Here is a 26,016-nt window from a genome sequence, read left to right as displayed (position 1 = left end):
TCGAAAAAATTCAAGGGTCAGTATTCAACAAGGATTTCCTGTAGGAAGGATTTATTATTTTTTTTCTAAGCTTTGGATATTAGTCAAATTTCACGGATGAATTAAGTGTGATACTACTACAGGCTCAGGGATACAGGATTTGAATGCTGAAATCAAAAATCTGTTCTTTTTTAACTTTTTTTTACATAACAGATTATTTTTTAAACAGATAACGTCTTTTTTGTTGTGTATGCGGCATTTTAACTTAGTCTGTGTCCTTAAATGACCGGAATGCATATTAACCGAAGGATGTTTGGCATGGAAGATGCGTCACAGGTCTACTGGCCTGCCCAGGGCGAAGTTGATTTTGCCCAGTTTTTAACAGAGGCAGGTAAATGATTAATTATGCTAATTTGTCCTTGGTGATATGATAGATAACATATCAGGATGGACATTGAAAATCAATTTATTTGAATTGTTATGGAATGCTATTTTAGAAGAAAATCAAAAAAAAAATTGTCATTTTGTAAAAACTGAATTGAGGGGCCAGGCCTATTTGTTTTTTTTTTTGTTTTTTTTTTATGAACAAGACAAGATTAAATTCTCATCAAACATTTCTAAAAATCTGAGGATGGGTGAGTGATTTTTTATTTTTTTAAATATTTTTTATCAATTTGAAAGAAATGGACAAAAATTGGGGACAAAAATCACGATAAAATTTTTTGGGGAGGGTGAATAAATTTGGTCAGGAAGGGATGAGGATGAGGATCTAGAATATTTTTTTTATTATGGCCTAAGGGATAAGCAGACAAAAATGTCCTATTTAAAAGATAATCAAAACATAGTTATTCTGTTTAGGATGCAAGAAAAAGGAAATATTTCATTTTTCTCATTTATAAATTTTCTGTTACTTTTCCTGAAATTCCATGGCCTTGTAACAATTAAAACTACAATTGTCATGTGAAGTATCAAATGATTTTTTTTTATTTTTAATTTCTGTAATTTAAAGTGTATATATTTTCTTTTTCTCTTTTTAATCAAACCAGAAGTTTATAAGAATATATATCACCAATTTTTGTTTTTTTTTTTAAATATTTAATTGGAAAATGATATATATATATATTTAAAAAAAAATCTGAACTGGTTTTCAACAGCAACAACTATGATTTAGGAAGGTTATTTATTTAGAAAAAAGATAAAATTTGTATCCATGCTTTCATTATTGTATACAGATTAAAAGGAATATATTTAACCAGGGCAAGTTTATCTCCCTCACAAAAAAGTGAAAAAAAAACAAGATAAAAATAGATAAAAAAATCGAGACATCATATTACAAAGGAACAATTCAAATTGGCTAAAAGTTATATGATTGACAAAAATCCCCCTAGAAAACTACCAACTCCTTCAGTACTTCAGATCTTGTTTTTTTTTTTTTTTATTATTTAAATGATTTCCTGATAAACTGGAAAGTGAATAAAAAAATGATTATAACTATAATATAATTTCTCATTAAATTTAGCAATTATTATAAATAAATTTGAAAATTTTAGATTTCAAAAGGAAAAATTGATAGTATTAAGATGTTGTAGTTTCAATAACATTGGCAACATATAGCTCAATTATCAAATTTTTACTTTTTTAAAGACGAAAATGATAATTGTATATCGGTATAAAAATTGATACCTATAAGGCCAAAAATAATAATAGTCTGTTTTCCCACTACTAGCAACAAAAAATTGGGTAGATAGGTGAGAAGGGAAATTATTTTATGTTTCAAAAACATTTTAATGTGAGTTAATGGGTACACAATCTAGACTTTAATAGTGCTTGAGCCAAAACGGCCATACAATGTTTAGGGTAGGCACAAAATACCTGGATAGGTAGGGTGGCACGAAACGGACGTATTATTGTTTTTGGCCTGATGGTTTTTGATTATCCTCTTCGCTAAAATTTTGAAAGCATTAATCAGTTTGATTTAAAAGGAAGTTTTGTGAAGTGTTTTCTGTTGTGTAAAATTTTGTTTTCAAATTTTTCGTTGTTGGGAAGGTTGAAATTGGCAAATTTCAGACCAATCTTAAAGGGTATTGCAAGAAATTTACCAAATTTCTGACTTTTCGGTATTTTCAGTGTGCGGTATCTTAAGATTCTCTTCGGCAACATATGATATGTGCATAGTTGAATTAGATACGTGAAATGTCAAATGTTTAGTCATGAGTTTGAAAACATGTTGTATAATAGGACTGGAAAAAGGCTTAGTATTGCTACTCCTTTTGAGTTTCAATGCAATTTGACCTTGTCATTATTATGTTATTTAAGGAGGTAGACCTAGAGTAAAGGACATAACTCATGAAATCAGTGATATGTTTGTATTATATTCAATTTCACCAAAGCCTATCAAGCTTTCATTTGAAACAGAATGAAATAAGTCCAAGTTACTTTGATGTTTACATGACATTGATGTAAAATGCAAACGTTCCAATGATTTATAAGAGTTGTGTCCCTTATCCTAGGTCTTCTTCCTAAAATCATATCTAATAGTTGAGTCTTGTAAATTAAAAGCCAGAAGAAACTTGTTTATTTATTATAAGTGTCAATATTTTGTTCAAAAATAAATTATTAAGTTGACCAAGAACTCTTAAGATATTTATTAATTGCTATGCTGTCTTTAGAATATAACCTTATTATTAGAGCAATCAGACCAGAGAACTGGCTCTTCTATATAGAACACCACTTAATCGTTAAGTTTTTCATTTGTTACGTCATGAAAATGGTGTCATGTGAAGACGTGGATTGACAGACCTAAAATAAACATTTGAGTACATTGTAAAAAAAACTCTTGGGTACCATTGTACATCTCTGGTCGAGCTTGCATCAAGTCCTCAGATGGACAGACATCAGGTCTGCCTTGTTGAGGCTTGCCTAATTATTATACTTATGCATAAAAAAAATTATCATTGAAACCCAGTCATAACCTTTTTGAAAACAAAGTCTGAAATTAAAAAAAAAAGAGCTTGTTAAAAAAATGGTGATATTGATAATACTGTTGAATTTGTGGAAATGGGGTGGGTATTGAAGGGGGCATGTTGGATTAAGATACAAAGAAATAAGTCTTTAAAAAGAACAAATTATAAAGCAGAGAGTAAGCTACTGATGTAAAGGATAGAGATCCAAGGAAGAATGCTACATGCATATTAAGGAGGTAGACCTAGGGTAAGGGACACAACTCTTACAAGTCATGGGAACATTTGTATTCAGGATTTTACATCAATCTCATGTAAGCATCAAAGTAACTTAGATTTTATGTTCTTTCAAACGAAAGCTTGTTAGGCTTTGGTGAAATTGAATATGATACAAACATATCACTGATTTCAAGAGTTATGTCCTTAGGTCTGCCTCCTTAAATACCTTAAGCCTTCTGTTTCATTAAAACTGAAGACTAAGTTTATTTTAACTCTAAGCTGATGCTTAAGAAGACAACTTATAGAAAGTTTCATTTGAAAGTTTGTCAACATTTTGATTAGCAAGACTTTTTATGTTTATTTAAGTTTTAAAAAAATCACAGTTCAAGGAAACTGCTAAAACAGCCTTAACTTCACATTGTGTCTTCATGATGAAATCATGGTACACATTTAACAATGATGACAAATATGGGTTAGTTTCTCTTGAGTATTGTATATCTTTACAAATGCATCCTTAGCTACTGTATGAGTGCATTTTAAATGTTTTGTTTTTTGCTAATTTGGAATGTTCCATTTTTTTTTAGTATTACATGATGACATTAATGACCAGAGAAACCCTCAAACCTCCATAGATGGATCAGTCCTCAGTCCAATGGGGCCCCTTATCATGGATAACAACGATTACAGCCAATATGGCCCTACCTCGGAACGAGTTGTATCCTCAAGCACGTATGGTGACGCAAAGAAGAAATTAAAAGGCAATGGCGTACCGGGAAAAAGCATTGAGGAGGAACTTTGTCGAATTTGTGGGGATCGAGCATCAGGGTATCATTACAATGCCCTCAGTTGTGAGGGTTGCAAAGGTAGGCTTTAGATTTTTTTTCTTGGCCCAGTGGGGCTGCATCTTCATTTGAGGGGAGAGGGAAATATGTTTTGCAGTAATTTTGTTTTGGACTAATTATTCTTTTTCCAATGACCTTTTTTACTCTGGTTCTTAGACTCTTTTTCTAATCATGGCAGTTGTTTGGTGCCTGCATTAATATACAAATTTGTGTAGCATTAACGTATAGTACTGCTTTCACAACTTGTCTATGATACAGTCAGCCTTTCACTGATATTTGATTAGTGAAATTCATCAAAAGAAGAAAATTTATTGATGTGAATGAATGATGGAATGGAATTACCTGCTGTGATTAAAATTAAACAGCTGTGGAAAAGAATATCAATTCAACTTTTTTGCACACAGCAATATTGATAAATGAAAAATCAGGTAAATATGCAGTAGTGGCAACAGGCTTTTGTGCAGGCATTGAAAAAGGAATTTGAAATTCGCATGCTGCAGTGGTCACAGGGATTTATAAAAGTCTGAGGCCACTCATATTAGATAATTTGTTTTCTGGACTCACTGGAATGTAAATAAAGATTTTTATGCAGGGATCAAAAATTCCTTTGAAGATAATAACTGTAATAACATGAAATAAACTTAAATCATTTAAATTCTTAGATGGGATTTATGTAAAATGGTTTAAGCAAACATACCGATTAGTGAAAAAATATGCTCCTTTTCCTTGATGGGAAAAGGCAGAAACATGCATGTCAAAACCCCACTGATCTGACATTGTAATATCATTCAGGCATACTTTCTCTGTTTGAAAAGACCATTATTTGATCTCTGCATCACTAGTTTTGTGCAGAAATTTTTCTATAGAATCTTAGAAAAATGATGTTTTTCGACAGAGTTATCTGCCCTTGACATGTTCATTTTCAGTTCATTTCTATGAAATTGCAACTCAGTGGTCCAGCATGATATGGAAAATCTGGTCTGTTTTCCTTGATTCTGATGGTGCAAATAGTCAAATTACACTATCAAAATTATGTTTTTTTATACCATGTTTAATCTACTGCCTGATTCTTACAGGGACTGACACTTAAATCTGTCTAATTTACCTTTCCTATTACAACTTTGTTTTTTGACCGAACTATTGACCAAACTATTGATCAATCTATTGACCAATCTATTGACAAAACTATTGACCAAACTCTGCGACAAATGTGATGATTTTTCATTCTGTATTGTCAACTTTCCTTTCATCTGTGACAACATCCCTTCGGCATCTGCATATGCAACTTTCACATCACAACTTATATGTTATCCCAGAGCTTGCGGTAACTACTCAGACTTTTTGTATCGCGCCAGACTTCTTACAATTAGGCTTCTGGAACAGGGTTGTGTTAATACAAGATTGAATTCATCACTCACCATGAAAACTGATTATTTCAATGTGTTATAGTTTGCCTTTCCTCTTTCATTTACCCTGGACTTTTTTGAAAAGCAGAGGACACTTACTCTACTGGTGCACCTGGGCCATGCTCCCAAGTTTTAGTGGAGTCAGAGATGCTCATTTACTTTTGTTACTTTGTATATATTATTTTGTTTTTTTTATGTTCTTTGTTGTGTTTGTCTGTTTTCCATGTCTTGTCTTTGTCCTTGGATTGCATTCTTTTGTTTTCTGCTAGAATCTTGGTTCCCTTAATTATTCTTTGTAAAAATCAGGCAGATACTGTGTTATGAGTGGCACAGGATAAATTTTATCTCACTGAATTTTTTGTTCCAGTGTAAGGTATATACCAAAGTTATGTATGTCATAAAGTATCAAATTTGTTTTGAATCGGCAATGGATGACTCATAAAATGATTTTACAGTTCCCTAACAAAGCAACCAAAAATTTGCTTAAGTTAAAGAGTTATCTCCCTTTTTTAAGTGAATTTCAATGCTTTCTATGTAATTTATTTCTCTTTCATTGTTAATCAAAAACAAACTTTGAACTTTAAAAAAGGGTGCAAATTTTTATATGAAATGGGTAAATATTTTTAAAATCAAAATTTGTCATGCCACCCACTGCCTGGTTTTTGCACGGACTTCCTCTTTAAAGATTTTAGTTCTATCGAAAGTATATGATGAGACAAAATTTAATTGTTTGCCTTTTGAATTTGTAAGTTTACTTTTTCTGCTACTTCATGTCCATTTTTTTTTTCAATGATTGATTTTCTTTGAACATTCTGAGCCATCAGATGTTTAGGGCAGGTTAACCTGAAAGAATGTGACATCGCAGGTGATCTAGAAACAGGCTATGTATACATGTATTTCATGTCTGTCCTTTCAAGGCTATGTATAGGGTACCCATTGGTAATACATGCTTTTATCAGCAGACGACATCAGGTCATACCATTTTTTTGTCTTTAGTCAACTGATTCCCCTGAAATTTGACTGAAGTAAGATCAAAAATCAGCTTAGTATCTTTTTTTATGAAAATTTTCTGAAACCAAAAATTTTGGTCCCCAAACACAAAAATTTATCTTTGTATGCTTCTGATCTTTGTCTATTGGAAATTAACCCATAATTGCTTTGTATTTTGTGTCTTTCTTGTTCAAAATAAAAACTAAGACATTGGTGTCACTGGGGCAATGGTATCATCCTTTAAAAGATTATTTGATAAAAAAAAAAAGCATGTTGAAAAATAATTAGAACTGCTGTTGTCATGAATGTGTAGCTTGGGTCTATAGAAAAGAGAATGGATATAGTGAACCCAACAAATTTAACAGTCTGTTTCCTAAATTTGAAACAATAAATTCATTCAAAGAACACCTAAAGTTCTTTAACAAGTGTAATCACAGCTTATAAAATAAGCTCTAAAAGAGTAATAAAATCACTTTACCTTCAAAACAGTCATATCATAGCTTGTAATGAAGTGCTGGAATCTAAGAATCAGGCCAAATTGAAAAAAAATTATATTAAGTAAAAAATGAAGAATTAGACGTATAGTTTAATGGTCCAGTGAAGATGAATGTACAATTCATTCTTCTTAGCAGTGTAAGAAGTTGCAGAAAAGTGAGTTCAGAGTTTCAATAGAATGATGGGGGAAAGTGAGTTATCTCCTTTTGATGATGAAATTTCAATGCATTTCATATAATTTATACCTGAAATTACGGACACTTAAAAAAGAAATAAATTTTCTGCATTTTAGATGTTATTTTGAATCAGATTTCATGAAATATCTTGTGTGTCTTTTTCAACCATGATTCACCCACTGCCTGATTTTTACCAAGAATAGTTCTTCAAAGGTTACTGTTATTGCAATGAAATGAAATTGCACAAAGCAGCAAAGAAATTCTTTTGAGATGAAAAAAAAAGAAAAAAAGAAGAAAACATAGCATCATTAAAAATAAAAGAAACATAGCAATGTGGAAGACACGAAAAAAATAATCAAACAGATGAAAAAAGGAAAACAAAATATTTGCTTTTGCTGTTGTTGCCATGGTAACTTGAGAAAAGTAGAAAATACTGTAGCTGTTTTGAAAACATCCAAATGATATTTTGTTGATATTCTCGATTTTGCTTAATTACTTTCAGGATTTTTCCGCAGAAGTATTACAAGGGGAGCTAACTACACATGTAAATACGGAGGGAATTGTGAAATGGACATGTGGATGAGACGGAAATGTCAGGCCTGTCGATTAAAACGATGTCGAGAAGTTGGAATGAAACAGGAATGTATGTGTTTAAAAACCTAAATGTTATGCTTCTTTAATAGTTTAAAAGTTTCAAATTTTGTGCCTGAAAGCATAGTGACTGCTAAAGACAATGTCCATCCTTCAGTAATAATTTGTTGACACATCTCTCTTTAAACGGGATTGCTACTTTAGTTTTGATAAATGGTGCCATGTATGTGCCTCAAAAGGAACATTAGGGTTGATTTTTGGGGTTGTGGCTTGAATTAAATAACAGGGATGATTTTGTTCCGCTTTTTAGCAGAATTCCGCTTTTTCAAATCCGGATTTTACCGTTCGATTCTTTTTTTACGATAAATTTACTTCCACTTTTGCCAATATCTGCTTTGTTTGTAGGCCTCATAAAATTTTTGAAATAATTAGGGGCCAAAACAAGGCCAGAAAAGTTTACCATCACCAAAAAAATTTCTACAGTGATCTATATCTTTGACAATTACATGTTAGATGTTACATATGTTCTTAACTGTATGATCCTCCTGATTTAAAGTTAAAAAAAAAATTTGGGGTAATAAAAAAATGTATATTGAACTTAAGTCATTATAACCATACCTTCCATATCCATTCAAAGAAATGTAATGTTTTACTGCAGAGCAAGGACCGTATTCTGATCTAGTTTATAGTGAAAATGAGGGCTAATATACTTTAGCAAAAGTAACTACAATGATTAATGAATGTCATCTGAAAATTTTAAAAAAGAGACATGTTTCATCTCAATGATTCCACTATGACTTTAGGATGTACACCTTTGGAAGGCTGATTTACATTTTCTTAATTGAAAATGACAATGTACATGCACAAAAAGTTCTGAATTAGTTTAATTATTAGGTCATTGCATGTGTTGTGCATAAATAGAAAGATGTCAGGAATTCACTAAATCACTTTTCTCTCTGGAAATATACCTCAAAACTTCACACCAGTGGTGTTTTACAATATGGTGCATATGTTATGCATAAGATAAAAAATGGCAGGAACTCACTTAATCACTATTTTGTCTGGAAATATACCTCTAAACTTCACAACGATGGTGTTTTTCAATATAGTATAAGAAGAAAAATGTCAGGAACTCACTTGTCACTGTTTTGTCTAAAAATAGACCTCAAAACTTAAAAACAGCATGTTTTACAATATGATGAATTGAAATACATAAGAATTTTCTTAATTAATTGAAAATTACATGAAATTGTTTCATATTACTGTAAATATTAGAAGTATGTCTAAAAGGTGCTTTTTAACAGAGTTATCTTTTCCTGAATTGTTCACTTGTAATTCATTTATTAATCTTATTGCCAAAAAATAAGGCAGATTCACTCCTGTCTTTATTGTTTCATTCTGTGAGAATGATGGGTGTAATTATTAGCACACGAGGAATTACATTTGCAGTACTGTATTCTTCATTCTTCCATGGATGGAAAACAACTTCAAAAATCATTGCACCTGGTCCATGCTCCCAGTTTTTAGTGGAGTCCGAGTTGCTCATTTGATTTTGTTACTTTGTATGTATGATTTTAGTTACTTTATGTACTTTGTTGTGTATGTCTGTTTTCCATGTCTGGTCTTTGTCCCTGGATTACGTTCTTTTGATTGCCGCTATAACCTTGGTTTCTTTTATTACTCTATTGAACAAATAGAATAAAAATTACTAAATTATCTTAAGTTGCTACTTTATCAAGTTTTTAACCTCTTAATCAAATAGAATGTGCACCTGCTCTTTAATATTCCTCCTTGTTTGAACAATATCTAAAATGTTCAGCTTTAATGAGAATATAATTTAGTTTTGTTGTAAATTGAAATTGCTTTATTGTTGCGGAATGCTGTTAGCTTAGAACCATGTCACTGTGTCATGAATGAGTGATCAAGGGAATCAAGATTATAGCAGTAATCCAGGGACAAAGACCAGACATGGAAAACAGACATATACAACAAAGAACATAAAGTAACTAAAATCAAACATACAAAGTAACAAAAGCAAATGAGCAACTTGGACTCCACTAAAAACTGGGAGCATGGACCAGGTGCACCGGTAGGGTAAGCATCCTCTGCTTTTCTAGAAACACTGGCCGAGTTGCTCATAAAAAGTCAAGTCCAGGGTAGACAAACGATATCTTGAATGAAAGGATATTGTAGATGTCAGATTTTGTTGAGTAGGCTGTAAAAGTTAAAGAAGTAATTTTTCATAACTGTACTTACTGATAAATCTGCTTATAACTCTGTTTATTTAAAGAAAAAAATCCTCAATTTCTGATTAATGTTTTCTGATTTCAAACTGCTAGTTATTTACACCAAATGAATTATCATACCTCCTGGAAAGGAAATTTTTTGGGGGGAAGTGGGGTTATAGAGGAATCACACTTTCTGGCTCTCTGTACAAGTACTTGGTGACATAATATGGTCATGTAAAAACTTGTATCATTTTGAAACTTCAAATCAACTTTCAAAATTTGCTGGTAGTTTATAGCAAATACTTGCTGATCTTAGTGGATTTTTGTTGTAGCATAATGCATGCACAATTTACCTTAAAAGCACAGAGAAAAGTGAAAATAAAAAAAATTACAGAAGCATTTTGAAACTGAAAGAAAAAAAAATACTACAAGTCATGAGCAACTCTGCTCTTTAAAAAATTGAATATTCTGTGAAAGATTAAAGCATTTTGTACACTTGTGCTGACTGTAACTAAAAGTTTTCATTGAAACTTTTTTAAAGGTCTGCTATCTGATGAACAGTGCAAAGCTAGAGATGCTCGACGGAAAGCCAAACAGAAAAAAATGGAAAAGCCTCCTCCAGTTGCTCAGGAAACAGACTCTCTAGAAAGCCGACCAAGTTGTGAATTTGAAAAACGGGATATAAAATATTCTACAACTTTGTCACCATTTGCCGTTATTAGTGATCGTCCAATAGAAAACATTTCAGAAAATACACATGCACTGATTAATAGAATAGTCCGCCTTCAGGATAAATATGAATTCCCAGATGAAGATAAAGTGAACAATGCAATAGTAAGTGGTACTCTTCCCTTGTTATTTTATATATTTTTATTAACATAATTTCACATTCACTTTGTAGGAAGTTAACATGAATTTTAGATGAACAGAGTTCCTAATCCAACAATTTCATATTGACTTTGAATTTCACATGAATTTAATGTGAAATAATTATAAAATTAACATGAGTTTTAGGTGATCTCAATATGAAATATAGTCTACTATGAGACTATGATTAACTAGAATGCTTTGTTTTCTTGACAGTGAATTAATCATCATTATTGGAAATATCTATAATTTTTTTATTGGCTTGTACTGATTACTTTGTTAAAATAAGATGTTAAGTAGCTGTCTTTGTAAGAATCATGCAAAATCTGAAAAATGTGATTCACTCCAAAAAAGGCTACATATTTTTATTTTTTGTAATTAAGTTGTTTTATGGATCTATACTATGAAATGTGTAATTATTCATTCATATCTGCCTGCTCTGAGGGGATATTGAAAATCCAATATATTCTATTGTATTTGAGCGTCATTTATACAGATTTATTTCCCTTAATTTTGAAATCTACAGTGCATTCTATATAATTTTTATCTCCTAAGAACACAAGTTATATGAAAAACTGAATGTTTATTTCTTTTTACTTAGGCATTTCAAACAAAATATCAAAAATAAAAATATAGGCTTTTTACCCTTGAATCACATTTTGCATGATTCTTAGCTGGAGTGCTACTTAATACTATGAAAACTGTTTAAACTGAACCGCTTTTGTATGAATGCATTTGTTTGGTTTAGGCAGGTTCAATACCGAGATGACTTTATTGATTTTAAAGCTCTGAAAATTGTTCTAACCAAACTCCTTCCTTTGCACACTTTCTAACTGAAAAGGCAGGCAACCTGTTCCAAGTATGGATCCAAGGGAAGATGTGTTGAACCTATCCATAAAATTTGAAAAAAAAGATAGTATTTTTAGATCTTGAACTTTTTCATATTATTCGCTACCATCACCCCTCCCCCCCACCCAAACAAAAAACAAAAAACAAAAAACAAAAGAATTCTTGCCTTGCTTCAGTTGGCATTGGGCTCTCAATTCTAAAATCCTTGAACCGTCCCTGCATCCCATCCATTTTTTATTGTATACCATTTTTTTTTTTCAAGTGTAATGCTACAAAAAAGAAAATATCTTTCTTTGAATAATTGGGCTCATAACATGATTTATGCATCAAGTGCACAAAGGTCAATGTAACAGTTGTAGTGATAATCTGTAAAGATTATACCATTTTCTATTTTATAGGGGTGGTAGGGTTAAATATGAAATTTTGGTTTGAATAAGTGATGTTATTTTAAAAATATACCATGATAAAGTACATGTTCAAAAATTTTGTCATATATCACAAATTCAAAAAACATTCCAGGAATAAATTATCGTGGTCTTTCCCTGGAAATCAAATACTGTGAAAGCACTTTAGTTTGTGGGTACTGATTGCCGTGGGTCAGGAAAGAAACACAAATTCGTGAATTCTTGGATTCATGGTTTTGAGATTTTCAGTATTATAACCCTCATTGGAAATTTCCTTTTCTTTGGGAACCAAATATTGTGGTTTAGCCTATCCACAAAAACCACAAAAATTGGTACCTAACTAACAATAGTACTTTGATAGTAGGTACATCCTGAGAGATATATAGAATCTACGGCAGTAACGAGTTGATTATGGAATTTCTCACATTGAGAGAAATAAATTTTATAGTTTTGATCGCGAAGCTTGCCGAGCTATTCAAACTATAAAATTTATTTCATGAGATGTGAGAAATTCATAATCAACAAGCCTTGAGTGTAGATTCTGTTTCTCTAATACCCTAAAAACGTCAAAAATACCCAAAAATGAAAAGTGCACAAAACATTATGATTCTGATTCGTAGGAAACATGTTGACGTCACACAAACGCAAACATTCCAAACAAAAGAAACCAGATTATTTCAAAGGTTTTTTCACTTCAAATCTTCACGAATCCCTTCATATTCTTATATAGGTAAGAAAACACCAAAATTATCTCATTTAACTGAAATATAACTACAATGGCAATGGAGGCGATTCAAGATGGAGTCCAAGACAATCAATGTCTAAGCCAATTGAACTCTGAGAACAAAAAAGTCACTAGTGATGAGAACTTTTTTTTCCACATCGGTCAAGCGGTATGAAAATTGAAGCAAAATAAGAGAAATCATCTTTCTCAATATCATAGATTTATTTGGACAACTTTAATTATTTGTGTTGTATTATAATATCTTTTTACTGAGCCCTGAATAAAGCAACAATCTGATGAATGCCCCTATGGTATTGGGTATGAAGTTTTTAACCTGTGTAATCAGGTTACAGGTGAACCTGCCAAATCTGACATCCAATCTTAAAATCTGAAATCCTGTTTTATCTGAAAATTTTATGTAGTGATTTTAATTAGTACATGCATACCTTTCTTGTTGAGCAACTTATATATTTCAGCAAAGTTATCTGAAATAATTTTTCTCTTGAAAGCATGTTACTTTTGGCCACTTAAACCACTTTCCTTATACATGTGACTTATATTTGGCTTTGTCTTCCAGGTGAATATTGGCAAATTTTTTAGGAATCTCGAAGATAATTGTTTCAACCAAAGGGTGTCATTGTAGGGTTCCCATTTCTTTCCTTTGTTATTTTCCTTGAACTGAATAAATTATCATTTCTTTACAAGTTTTGATTGTGTGCTTCTCTCCAATACCATAATAAGAAATTAATACAATGTCTCAGTAATACTATTTTCAACGGGCAAAAATCGATTTTAGCCTAATCAGACTTCTGCATTTATGTTATTTATAATGCCTTTTCAATCATTCACGGCAATGTACTAGCTGCTGGAAGAGTTAGAAATCAACTGCAGGTTAATCCGACCCAGTATCGGAAAATTAGAAAATCGATTCCGTTTTTTTTTTTTACAAGTTCTTTTAAGAGGTGTTGTTTCTTATTAAGGCTATTATAAGCTATTATGTAATATAATTTGAATGGTAGCTCAATAAAACTGCCAATTGGTATTCATATTCTTCACGGGCAGGTAATTATGATCATTGCTACAAGTGGCATTCTTGTCTTCTCCGCTTAGATAAATTGACAATATGACTGCATAATGACTACAATTTTTTATAATGTTGTACAGTGAAATCTGTCTAAAAAGAACCCATTTTGGACATTAAAATTGGTTTGGTTTAAACAGGTGTTTAGTTTACAAAAGTTCAAAGTACATTTGAATTGATATAAGAGTACTGTTAAAAGTGTCTGCTGTAAACAGGTGTTGGATTACTCAGGGTTTGGTATAGATATGTTTCACTCTACATATAGTTTCCTTTTATTGTGAAATTAAATTGGTTTTTATTTTTTTTAACATATTGTCTAAATTTGTGTTGTTAGATTCAGAAAATTAAAATTAAATATGTTATTACCCAAGTTTACCTACATGTATATTGTTACAGGGTTGGATGGGAATATCTCAATCAATCTTTTCATTTGGTGCAGATTTTATTTATTTTTTATTTTTTTTTTGGGGGGGGGGTAGGAGTGGTAACTTAATTTTAGATAAATTACCACCACTTCAGATTTATGAGAAAATAATATGGAATAAGCAGGTTTTAAATAGAATGCACAAAAATTGGAAAAGGTTTATTTTTTCAATGCTGTTTCTGAATTTTTATAATATTGAAAATTTAACCCCCAGATTATAGATGCTTGTAAAGTGACACTTCTGAGAATGGGAAATCATTAGAAATTGGCAAGGCTTGTATCAAAATTCTTATTTGCCTTTAAAACATCTTAGGTAGGCTATTCTTGATTTAAGAATTTCTGTTTGTATTATATTCATACATTCATATTTCCTTATCTTCAGTTTTTAAATTTATTTTATTTTATATGGTTTTCTACTCCTTTTTGATTCCTTTTTTCAGGTTCAGACAATGAACTTGGATTTTGACGAATTTGATTATGTCCCATTGTTGATGCCTAGGTATTTTTTTTTTGTCTATTTATGTTATGATGATTTATCTCGCCCATTTTGAAACTGATCCCTCTAACATTTAAAAAAAAAATAGTAAATTTTTCATTCAGTTGTGCAATGTAAACACTAGCCCATATGAGTGGGCCAATGACCTTCTTACTTTGCCCAATGGCAAATTGTTCTCTATACTCCAAATGAAACCCATTATTATCTTGAAAATAATATGACACAACTCTGTATAAAAGAATATAAAATACCAAAGTGACATCTTCCTCTTTATAAGATATCTCAAGACCTTCACAATGACTACTTGTCAATCCTTAACTATTAGGACAGTAAGGATGTTTATGTAAATATTTGACTTAACTGGGCTTACCATTAACTTGCTTAAAGGTCAATTGAGGTCACATTGAGGCCAACCTAAGTGGATTTTTAGTTAATTGTTACATTTGAACTTTAAATACTAACCCTTGACTGGTATCTAAATAAGATTGCATAATTATCTACTGGGGTTATTTAAAGTTATTTATTAAGGCCAAATTAACTTAATTTTTAGTTAATCATGTCACCTTATGATGTTGCTATGAAGACTGAAGTTATTTTGAGGCAACTAATGCCACCTTAGGTTTGTGTATGTATTTTCTCTTTTAATTTGCCCTTTGGCAAATTGTTCTCTGCCATATGTATGAAACTAGCCTGTGCTCAAGATTGAAAAATGGTTAGCTGAGGTCATGCTTAGGTCAACTAGGGTCACAATGAGGTCAACTTAAATAGACTTTTAGGTTATTATTTGTGCCTCTAATATTATACAAGACTGCATAATGGTCTATTGGCATCCTTGACAAATGTCAGTTGAGGTCAATCTTTAATTTCATGTGACATGTTTTTGCCTGTGATTAAAATGTGGTTATTCATATTATTTAATTTACTGAAAAGATTGATCCTTCTATATTTTAAAAAATAAATAAATAAAACAGCCAGTCATGGCAGTCAATTTTCAACTCCCTCAGTGCTTGATATTTGATATTCTGCTCTGTAATGAATAGTTCAGTGTATTTTCAATCTATATAGTAAATAATATGATAGCAGAGTAAAGTGTTTGTATATATGGTTATGTAAATATTTACTTCTCATTATACATTAAACAATTTAATTCATCTGTGGCCTTTTCTTTAAAATGTTGATTTTTTTCCCCTCTTATCAATGTGAGAAATTTTTTCCTCTGATTAGAATAGCAAAAGGTCAAATTAATTCAAAACAGATGTTCAGGAAGCTTAAAATCTTTTTTGGCTACTTGTTACCTTTAAATGAACACAAATATTTGTATAGTTTTAGAGGGGTCATAAAGAGTTCATAGCTTAATATCAGCCAGTATATCATAAGTAATCACAGGTAAAAAATGGGGCTCTCAGCGGGGTTGATAAGAAATCGGTTAATTGCTTATACACAGTTTTGACTGCTAATGAAATAGTGTGGTAAATGACAAATTCTTATATTTTTTTCAGAAGTTTTCTATGTAGGAAGGGATTAAAATAGTGTTGATATTATATTTTATGTGAAATGTTGAAAAATGTTTTTACAGTCTGAAACCTGATAACAAAAGAATTTTTTCCATTTTTCTTTGGGGGGGGGGATAGATTAATTTTTCATTGTTGTTTGAATTTCTCTTGGAATCCTTCTCCAGTGACTTCACTTTTTTCTGTTTTTATATAGAATTAATTACTTGTCTTTGTGTCATTTGTCTATCAGTAATGGGCCATATTTTTCTTCAAATGTATTCTTATGTTTTTTTTTTTTAATTAAATTAAATTAGATTTTTTGGCACACCTTAAATCTTGAAAAATAATGTGGGTAAGAACTCTAACTTAATCAAATAGTCATAAATTATGTTCTGTATAGCGACCTTGGGGTGGGTATATATTATATCAACCAAAAAAAAAAAAAAACAATTTGACCTCAGATTGACCTCATTTAACCTTAAACAATCTGATATGTTTGAGCACTCTTGTCAAATATTTACATCTCCAAGGTTAGACAAACTTTGTTAGAATTTTGATAGCAGTATTGGCTTCTTGTTAAAAGTTTTTGGTAGGGTCATTATTTTATGGACATTTAGTCCATATTTGTTTTAGACTATGGTACTGGTTTTCACATGAAGGTTGCTTCTTCCTGATGTTTTTGTTAAAAAAATTAAATAACCTTTGGGCAAAAGAAAATAATTGAAGTGAAACTAATATTGACCTCAGGTTTTGCCTCAGGTCACCATATCCACAATATACACATTAACTTAGTTTAGATAGAGTTAACTGCCTGATTGGTCAAGCATTTAAATTAAGCTTGAAGATTATAAAAGTTAGGATCCTCAAAGGCTACCAAGACCTCTTATTAAAAGGTTTACTCATTATGAAGCTGATCATCAAGAACTGTTTATTTTAAAATGTGTGAGTGGTGGAACCATGTGGAATTGGACCCCTCCCCTCAACCTTTAAGCTCTTTTTCGATATACATTTGTTAATTTTGTGAGAAAAATTAGCAAAAATAAGCAAATGTTAGCCTTGACTCTCATTTGAATTCAGTTTTTTTTTCTGGATACACCTTAGAAATAAATAATGGTAGATAAAGTATGATTGTGTAATAATTTGACAAGCAAAATAAATAAATATTTAAAATGATGAATAACAATTTTTTTTTTATATCTTTGCTAGACAGTTTGAGGGCATAAAGTGATTGTCTGTGTGTCTGTTTGTCAGAGTCTTAAGTTTAATGTATACACATGTATGCAGTACACATGTTTTAATATCACTCTATTTGATACAGGGTTGTGTATTGGACCACAGTATTCAACCAACTAGTATTTTAAGTTCAATAGGGTTACACAAAAAATGAATAAGCCTGAGGACATATTTTGTGTAATCATAGCCTCGATAGACATGTAGTACATCCAATCATATATGTAACCCCAGCCGTAGCAGACTTGCGGTCATTTCATGAACCATGTTTAACCTCGTGTTATGTCAAACGTCTAGAGTTTATTGTAGCTTTAAGCTTGAAACAAATACAATTTTGTTATTAATAAACAAGGAGAAATCTTAAAATACAGGTCCATGTAAAATGTAGGCAAGTGATGAGACTTCACTTTTTTTGCTGAACTTTAACTTGTTAGGACATTTATGCATTTCCTAGACTAGTTGACACTTTTCATTTCTAGACAGCTGGTGACTCTTTCACAAAGTACTCATAAGACTTACTTCCAAATAAATCCTTTACCAACCAATGGGACTTACATGCACATACATTTTATGTAAGCTTTGTGAAACGGTTGACAGGTGTAAGAAATTGTGAAACCTGTCCAAACTGCGCAGAACCCCATTATAGACTGTAGCATTTGTTTGGTTTAGACATGTTTTCAGTTTACACAGGTTTAAAATGCATTAATTCTGATATGTAGTGACTTTATAAGTAGCAGTTTTTATAAAAATCAGACAGGAGGTGATTCAATGCATGTCAAATACCCACCAACTTCAGTTTATTTGTTGTTCAGAAATCTTTATAGATCACATAACCAGTCTTAGTTTTTCATTTGGGTGTTGCACTTTTGAGATAAAATATATTTAGATTGTACATGAAATTATCACTTTGCAAGAGTTATCTTTCTTGATTTGGTTGATTTTAGTGGGAAGTTAAAGTGCAGTTTTCTCAAAAGTACAGATCTAAATACAGAAAGGACTATTGTCACATTAAAAAACAGCACATGTAGACTGAAAAGGCATCACTTGCTCCATGGATTTTTCTACACCATGCCTTACTATTGGCAGTGTCTGAATTTTATATGGACTGGTACATAAAGTGTCTACTAAAAGCCAGGCTTTTGGTTTGATCTCGTTAAAACAAAACATTGTAATCAAAAAGCTTTGTCTTGGGGTGTGTTTGATACATCAGAGAAATAACAAATTTCCATTATTGCTATATCACTTGTAATTACCTGGTTTTTACTTGGATCAGTATTTAAATATAAGTAAATTTAGTTTTAGCTCTTAGCTTAAAGTGCGGTTCATGTTGACCATTTTAGTGTCGCAGAAGATATGCAGCTTTGTTTGCATCATTACAAAGACTAGAAATGAAAGAAAGATCATTTATTTAAGTGTCAGCCTCTGTAAGAATCAGGCAGTAAGTGAAACATGGTATATAAGAGAGGCAAAATATTTTTTCCTTTTGCTTTCAGTTTGATATTATGACCAACTGTTTATATGGGTAACATGTTAAAAACTGAGTCTATTTGTAAAAAATGATTAACGAAAATGTAGCATTTTCTAGATTAAATACACTGTAAAGAACTTTATTTTCTAAATCATGCATAGGATACACACACCATGGAAAACTTATAAAACTCTACTAAAATTATCTTTTGATGTCTATCAAAGTATAAAAAAAATAATTTGAACATGAGCTCTTTATGCTTTTCTCTTAAAAGCTGTGCATTTTCAGTAAATGTGCATAAAATTTCAGAGAATTGCTTTCCCATCAGAATTAGTGCTACACTGATTATAAGTCTGGCATACAATAGTCAGTTTTGGTGTTTTTTGCAGCTGCAAACCTTTTTTCAGGTTGAAATTTTTTGAAGAATCTGAATCACAAGATCAATATTTTCTGTTTTCTCTTGGAATTATTTGGTTATGAAATCACACAGCACTCTAAAAATACAGTGAAATCTGCCCCAATATAACTCTTGAAAAATTAGAAACCTGTGTAAACCACACATCTTATATCTTCATATCAATTCCATTACATTTTGAACCTGTGTAATCCTTAACCAAACAAATTCTTTGGAAACTGTGTAATCCAAACACCTACCTTAACCAAATAAACCCTTAAGGAAGTAGACCTAGGGTAAGGGACACAACTCTTACAAATCATTCGAACGTTTGTTTTCAGCATATTACATCAATCCAATGTAAGCATCAAAGTAACTTAAACTGATTACATTCTGTTTCAAATGAAAGCTTGACAGGCTTTGGTAAAACTGAGTATGATAAAAACATATCAATGATTTCATAATTTATATCCTTACATTCTGTTTCAAATGAAAGCTTGACAGGCTTTGGTAAAACTGAATATGATAAAAACATATCAATGATTTCAAAATTTATATCCCTTACCCTAGGTCTACCTCCTTAAGTCAAAAAGTGGTTTTGTTTCGACAGGTTTCACTATTCATATTAAGTAGCACTCCAGCTAAAGATCATGCAAAATGTGATTCATGGGTAAAAAGCCTACATATTTTTATTTTTGATATTTTGTTTGAAATGTCATAGTAAACAGAAATAAACATGTGGTTTTCATATAACCCGTGCTCTTAAGAGATAAAAATTATGTAGAATGCAATGTAGATTTCAAAATTAAGGGAGATAACTCTGTAAATGATGCTCAAATACAATAGAATCTACTGTGTTTTCAATGTCGATTATCTCCTAAGAGCAGGCAGATTTGAATAAATAATTAACACATTTCATAGTATAGACCCATAAAACAACTTAATTACAAAAATAAAAATACGTAGCCTTTTTTGGGGTGTATCACATTTTTCAGATTTTGCATTATTCTTACAAAGACAGTTACTTAAAATAGGTTTATTATGCTTGTCACATGCCTGCATAAACTCCTGAAATGTTGAAATGTTGGTCAGAATGTATGTAACTGTGATATATGTGTTGATGATGTCATAAGTCATGTAGCAATAATATTCTTCTGAGTTTCTCACTTGCAATACCTGAATCTTTTTGCTCATATTCATAACATTTTCTCAACAAGTTTTTGTAAGAATCAGGCAAAATTTACAGTAGAAAGAGAACCAAATAAAAATTTCTCAACAGTGTCTTACAAGCTGGTCCCCTGTATAACAAATGAAAACTGTTTGACTTCCATGTGGCTCCCTTTGATTTTTGGGAAATATTACTATGTAAAAAATTGTGCTTTTACCATGTTACATGTCACTGAATTTGCGCTTGATGGAAAACCCTGATAAATGTATTTACAAATTGGTCCTTTTCTGTTTCACAACTAAGGGAGAATGTAAGAAAAAAGGGTATTTCTGTAGCTGTTTGGCAGAGGTGTAAGGCTTGAAATCGCACATAACATATTATCTCTGTGCAGGAGATTGAATCAGGATATCCAAAGAACATACTAACATAATGTAGTCATGTTCTCCCATGACTCCTATCACCATTAATCTTATAATTGGATCTGACCAATTTTGAGCTCTAGGTCTGAAATTGTTTTATTCACTTGCATTCAATGCAGTTGCTTTCATATGTTGTAACATTGTGTAGATGCAGACACAGCCATATTTAGATTCTTTTCTGTTTCTGTTACCTTCTTCAACAATAGGGAAAGCAGACTCGTTTTAAGTCAACTCCATCCATCCGTCTGTATCTCTGTTCACCACACTTGGAGGGTACCTACTTTGTGTAATCTGAAACTCAAAAGGCATAAAACCAATAGTATTCAAAATTTATTAACAGTTAAAACCTTGCACATGTACAACATTTTTACCAAATGTAATATTTTTCATCTTTTTTTTTTCCTTCAGAAAATAGAGCCAACAAACAACGTAGAGTCTGGAGATAATGTCCTCGGAAGTTTAGCGAGGATGACTGTATTGATAACTCATTTAATAGTCGAATTTGCGAAAAGTTTACCTGGGTTTGACAGATTGTCAAAAGATGATCAGATTATATTGCTCAAGGTAATGTATAAGGGTAGTTTTACCCTACCGGCACATCTTGTCCATGCTCAAAGTTTTTACTGGAGTCTGGGTAGCTCATTTACTTTGGTTTCTTTGTGTGAATTAATTTAGTTACTTTAGGTTCTTTGTTGTGTTTTTCAGTTTTTCCCTGTTTAGTTTTTATCCTAATAAGAATATATTATTTTGATTTTCGCTCATATCTTGGTTTCCTTAATTACTCTTTTTCCAAAAGGAAGCAACCATCTTCATTATTATTTTCTATAATTATCAAGCGTTACATTTTTATAAATTACTTCAAAAGGCCTTGATTGTTTTGTTTGTCTTGTGGTCACTTTCTTTACTGATGACCATGACCCTGAAAACAATGTCATACTCATATTTCACGTCTTTTTCTTCACAGATTCTCATTGGCTAAATAAAGTAAAGGTTTTCTTGGGGGTTCATCATTGAACAAGATTAAATTCTGATGCAGTAGGTTCATATGGCAATCAAATGTGATTCTGTTTGATAAACTGTTCATATTGGAACAGTAAAATTACTACCTCTTGTTACCAAGCGGGGGGGTATATGTGTTGAGCAAAAGCAAGGCAGCAACATTTTGCCAAAATCAAGATTTCATGCAGACAATTTTTTTTTTCAATTTTAAGCAGGTAGACCTAGAGTAAGGGATATAACTCTTTAAATCTGTGATATGTTTGTATCATATTCAATTTCACCAAATCCTTTCAAGCTTTTCTTTGAAACTGGATGAAATCAGTCCAAGTTACTTTGATGCTTACATGGAATTGATGGTAAGTGCAAATGTTTTAACGATTTGTAAGAGTTGTGTCCCTTACCCTAGGTTTACCTCCTTAAGGAGCATACAATTGTCATGCTCATCCTTGGATCCGCATCTGCTTTTCTACTCATGATTGTTCAGCAAATGTATATCTGATGGTGAGGAGTTTTCTACACATCAGTACTTTGTGTTCTTCCCTGGACAAATTTGTAGCACTTACTATTTTTAGCACTGTGAAATCTGAAATGTATTCTAATAAGAATGCATCAACATATAGTGATATCAAAACTGACTGTTTTATTGGAGTATTGTCAGTCCATCCCATGTCCATAATACTGTCTGTTGAAATTTTAATTTCGTCACATTCATCTCAACTCTGAAAGAATGGGGTATACTAAGCACAACAAGTTGTGCAACATAAGTTTTTTGGGGAAAAAAGCTGTGCTAAGCCACTGCCCACTGCCTTATTTCAAGTTCATGGGAAGAACACCGCATACTGAAGATTTATTTCTCTGCCAGATATTTATTAAGATTGATAGTTTATAAAGTACATGTAACACTAATTACATAATGATATTCACACAAGCAGAATAAAAAGCGAAATATAGATCAATAATAGCCCATCAGCTTCCGTGTGTGATATAAAGTACATAGCACCCCCTATTATCAAATATCAGATAAAACTCATGGATTTAGCCATCAAAGCAATAAAAAACAAGTATTTATGATCAGCTGATACAAAGGAAAACCCAGGAAAACTATCATTAGATTCCCCACGGATGGAAATGATCTTATCGTCCTGCCGCTTATGTAAAAGAAATTATTCAATTGTCACTGATCAGATAAAACTATAACACATGGGAAAGAATTGTAAAGTTAAACCTGTGTAAACCAATCCATGAAAAATCCAAATACCTGTCTAAACCAGACACTCTTGAAAATTTTAAATACCTATAAATCAAGTTTGATGTATTTTTAACCTGATTTAATCTGACAAGTTAAGTGTCAGTCCCTGTAAGAATCAGGCAGTAGATGAAGCATGGTATGAAAAAAACCCATCATTTTGATAGTGTAATTTGACTATTTGCACCATCAGAATCAAGGAAAACAGATTTTCCATATCATGCTGGATCATTGAGTTACAGTATCATTGAAATGCTGTGAAATTAAACATTTCATGGGCAGATAACTCGGTCAGAAACCTCATTTTTCTAAAATTTTGTCGAAAAATTTCTGATCAAATCCAATGAAGCAGAAATCAAATAACGATCTTTTCAAGTAGAGAAATCATCCTTGAGGGATATGTTTTTGTCAGATCAATTGGGTTTTGACCTGTGCCCCCCAAAAAAATGAACATGTCCACCTACATACCCTATTTTTCTTTTAGAATGTAACTAAACATACATATTATTTTCTTATGTGACCAGAGGCTGGCTTTATAAAAAAAATCTTAAATTGAGATTTTCCATTAATCCTTCTTTAACTCAAATTTCAACCAAGCAGATCACTTGAAATTGAACAATTGAGGACAATTCAAGGATTTTAGGAAAATCTCAATTTGAGAATTTTTTTTATTAAAACGTACCCAGGACTAAACTCTCCCTTTGAAGGTCACGTAAGATCGGTTTCACTGTGAATATGATTTTTGTGTATTTTAGTGTGCCTCTAGTGAAGTAATGGCTATCCGTGCCAGCCGTTGTTACGAACCTACGTCAAAAGCCATTGTTCTGGCCAATGGAACACCATTGACAATGGAGAATATGATCGCTGCTGGACAGCCACAGGAATACACAGAATTAGTTTTTAAATTATGTGAAGATTTAGCAAAGATTGGCTCTGATAATGCTGAGTATGCATTATTTACAGCTGTTGCAATATTTTCCCGTAAGTATCCCCACTTAAATACCAGTCCACATAAAATTCAGACACTGCCAATGGTTAAGTGATTCATGGTGTAGAAAAACCCACCAAACAAACAATGAGTTTTCAGTCTACATGTGCTATATTTTCAAATGAAGATAATCATTTCTGCATTAAAATCTGCACTTTTTAGAAAATCATACATTTATCTCCCACTAAAATCAAAAACGATAACTGTTACTAAGTGCCAATTTCATGTACAATCTATATTATTTTTGTCTCAAAAGCGCAACAAACAAATGAAAGACTAGGACTGGTTATGTAATCAGTAACTATTTCTGAACAAGAAATAAAATTGAACTTGGTGGATTTTTGACGTGCATGAATCACCTCCTGTCTGATTTTTATAAAGACTGATATTCAATAAGTTGGTGTTATAGTGGAATAACTCGTCCATCCATTTGTTCAATTTGTCGTAATAATATGGGCTCCCTATGGATGGATTAGTTTCACACTTTATATGTGGCTTTATATAGGTGTGACAAACACTGTTAGCATGGTTGCTGTATGATTAAACTTCATATATTCTGGAGTTTGTACTAATGGGATATACCTAGATACTGGCTCAAAGAAAGTACCAAAGCATCAATAATGGAGCAATTCAGTTCAATCAAAACCAGAATGGGAAAACAACAAATAAAAACAATCTACATATACAATATTGCAAACAGAGTAAAATGGATTACATGTAAGGAGTTTAGACTTAGGGTAAGGGACATAACTCATGATGTCAGTGATATGTTTATATCGTATTCAATTTCACCAAAGTGTATTAAGCTTACATTTGTCACAGAATGAAATCAATCCAAGTTACTTTGATGCATACACGACATTGATGTAAAATGTTGAATACAAACGTTCCAATGATTTGTAAGGGTTGTGTCCCTTACCTTAGGTGTACCTAACTAAAGATAAAGAAGTAAAGAGATAACACAAAACAACACCTGCAATGTCTTGTTGAATTTCATGCACCTAAATAAATGAAAATGTTTTTGTATGTTCTGTTAGAACTGAAAGGATAGTAATTATACTAATTTGAATTACAGCACATACAATGATGATGTTCAGGAAATAGAGTTGGTCTTGATTCAGTGAAAATCACTAATGAACGTCCTTAGGTTGTGAACTGGAGGATTGTGATTCAAACACAATTCAAATACCAGCTGTTGAATGATATAAAGTCCATTGCCCATCCAGCTTTCTAAGAAAATTCATCAGGTCATTTAATCCAAGAAAGGTCAATTCTTTCTCCTGAACATCATCATTGGATGCACTGTAAAAAATTCTGGTACTATTACCTTTTAATAAACAGTATTCCAACAATGTTTTTAAATTTGCCTATTTTTAGGCCTTGTTGGGAATTGATTGGCAGATGTAGGCAATAAAAAAATGTCCTCTCTTCTGATTTACCGAAAGATAATGTGTAATTTCTACATAAATTCATGCTATATCAGATTTTCTATATTAACAATACTCAGTTTAAGTTTCAGGATTACCCTTGAGGATTGATTACTGTGTTGTATATGCAATTTATATCCATTTATTATTTAAGTAGCACTCCACATAAGAATCATGCAAAATGTGATTCATGGTTGGAAAGCCTACACATTTTTATTTTTGATATTTCGTTGAAAATGTTATAGTAAACAGAAAGTAACATGAAAAAATAAACCCTTGTTCATAGGAGATAAAAATTACATAGAATATACTATAGAATTTCAATTTATGGGAGATAACTCCATAAATGACACTAAAATACAATAGAAACTGTTGGATTTTCCATGCGGATTATCTCCTTAGAGCAGACAGATTGGAATGAATAATTATACATTTCATCATAAAGACCTTTAA

General features: G+C 31.7%; 1 protein-coding gene across 4 annotated transcripts in view; it reads left to right on the top strand.

Annotated features, from left to right (window-relative positions):
- Positions 1-26,016, top strand: part of LOC148602980 (ecdysone receptor-like) — a 136,236-nt gene that overhangs the window by 100,062 nt on the left and 10,158 nt on the right. For all 4 annotated transcript variants that reach the window (XM_088553857.1, XM_088553859.1, XM_088553858.1 and 1 more), the window contains 5 exons: positions 3,743-4,021; positions 7,570-7,710; positions 10,428-10,720; positions 21,312-21,467; positions 23,904-24,129. In XM_088553857.1, coding sequence (XP_088409983.1) covers positions 3,743-4,021; positions 7,570-7,710; positions 10,428-10,720; positions 21,312-21,467; positions 23,904-24,129 — 1,095 coding nt within the window. The remainder of the gene's footprint in view (positions 1-3,742; positions 4,022-7,569; positions 7,711-10,427; positions 10,721-21,311; positions 21,468-23,903; positions 24,130-26,016) is intronic.

This window comes from Perna viridis, chromosome 11 (assembly GCF_037379345.1).
Source record: "Perna viridis isolate PV_CMFRI_1.1 ecotype Kerala chromosome 11, ASM3737934v1, whole genome shotgun sequence".
Taxonomy (NCBI): domain Eukaryota; kingdom Metazoa; phylum Mollusca; class Bivalvia; order Mytilida; family Mytilidae; genus Perna; species Perna viridis.
Note: the sequence above shows the minus strand (reverse complement) of the source record. Positions and strands in the feature narration are given on the sequence as shown.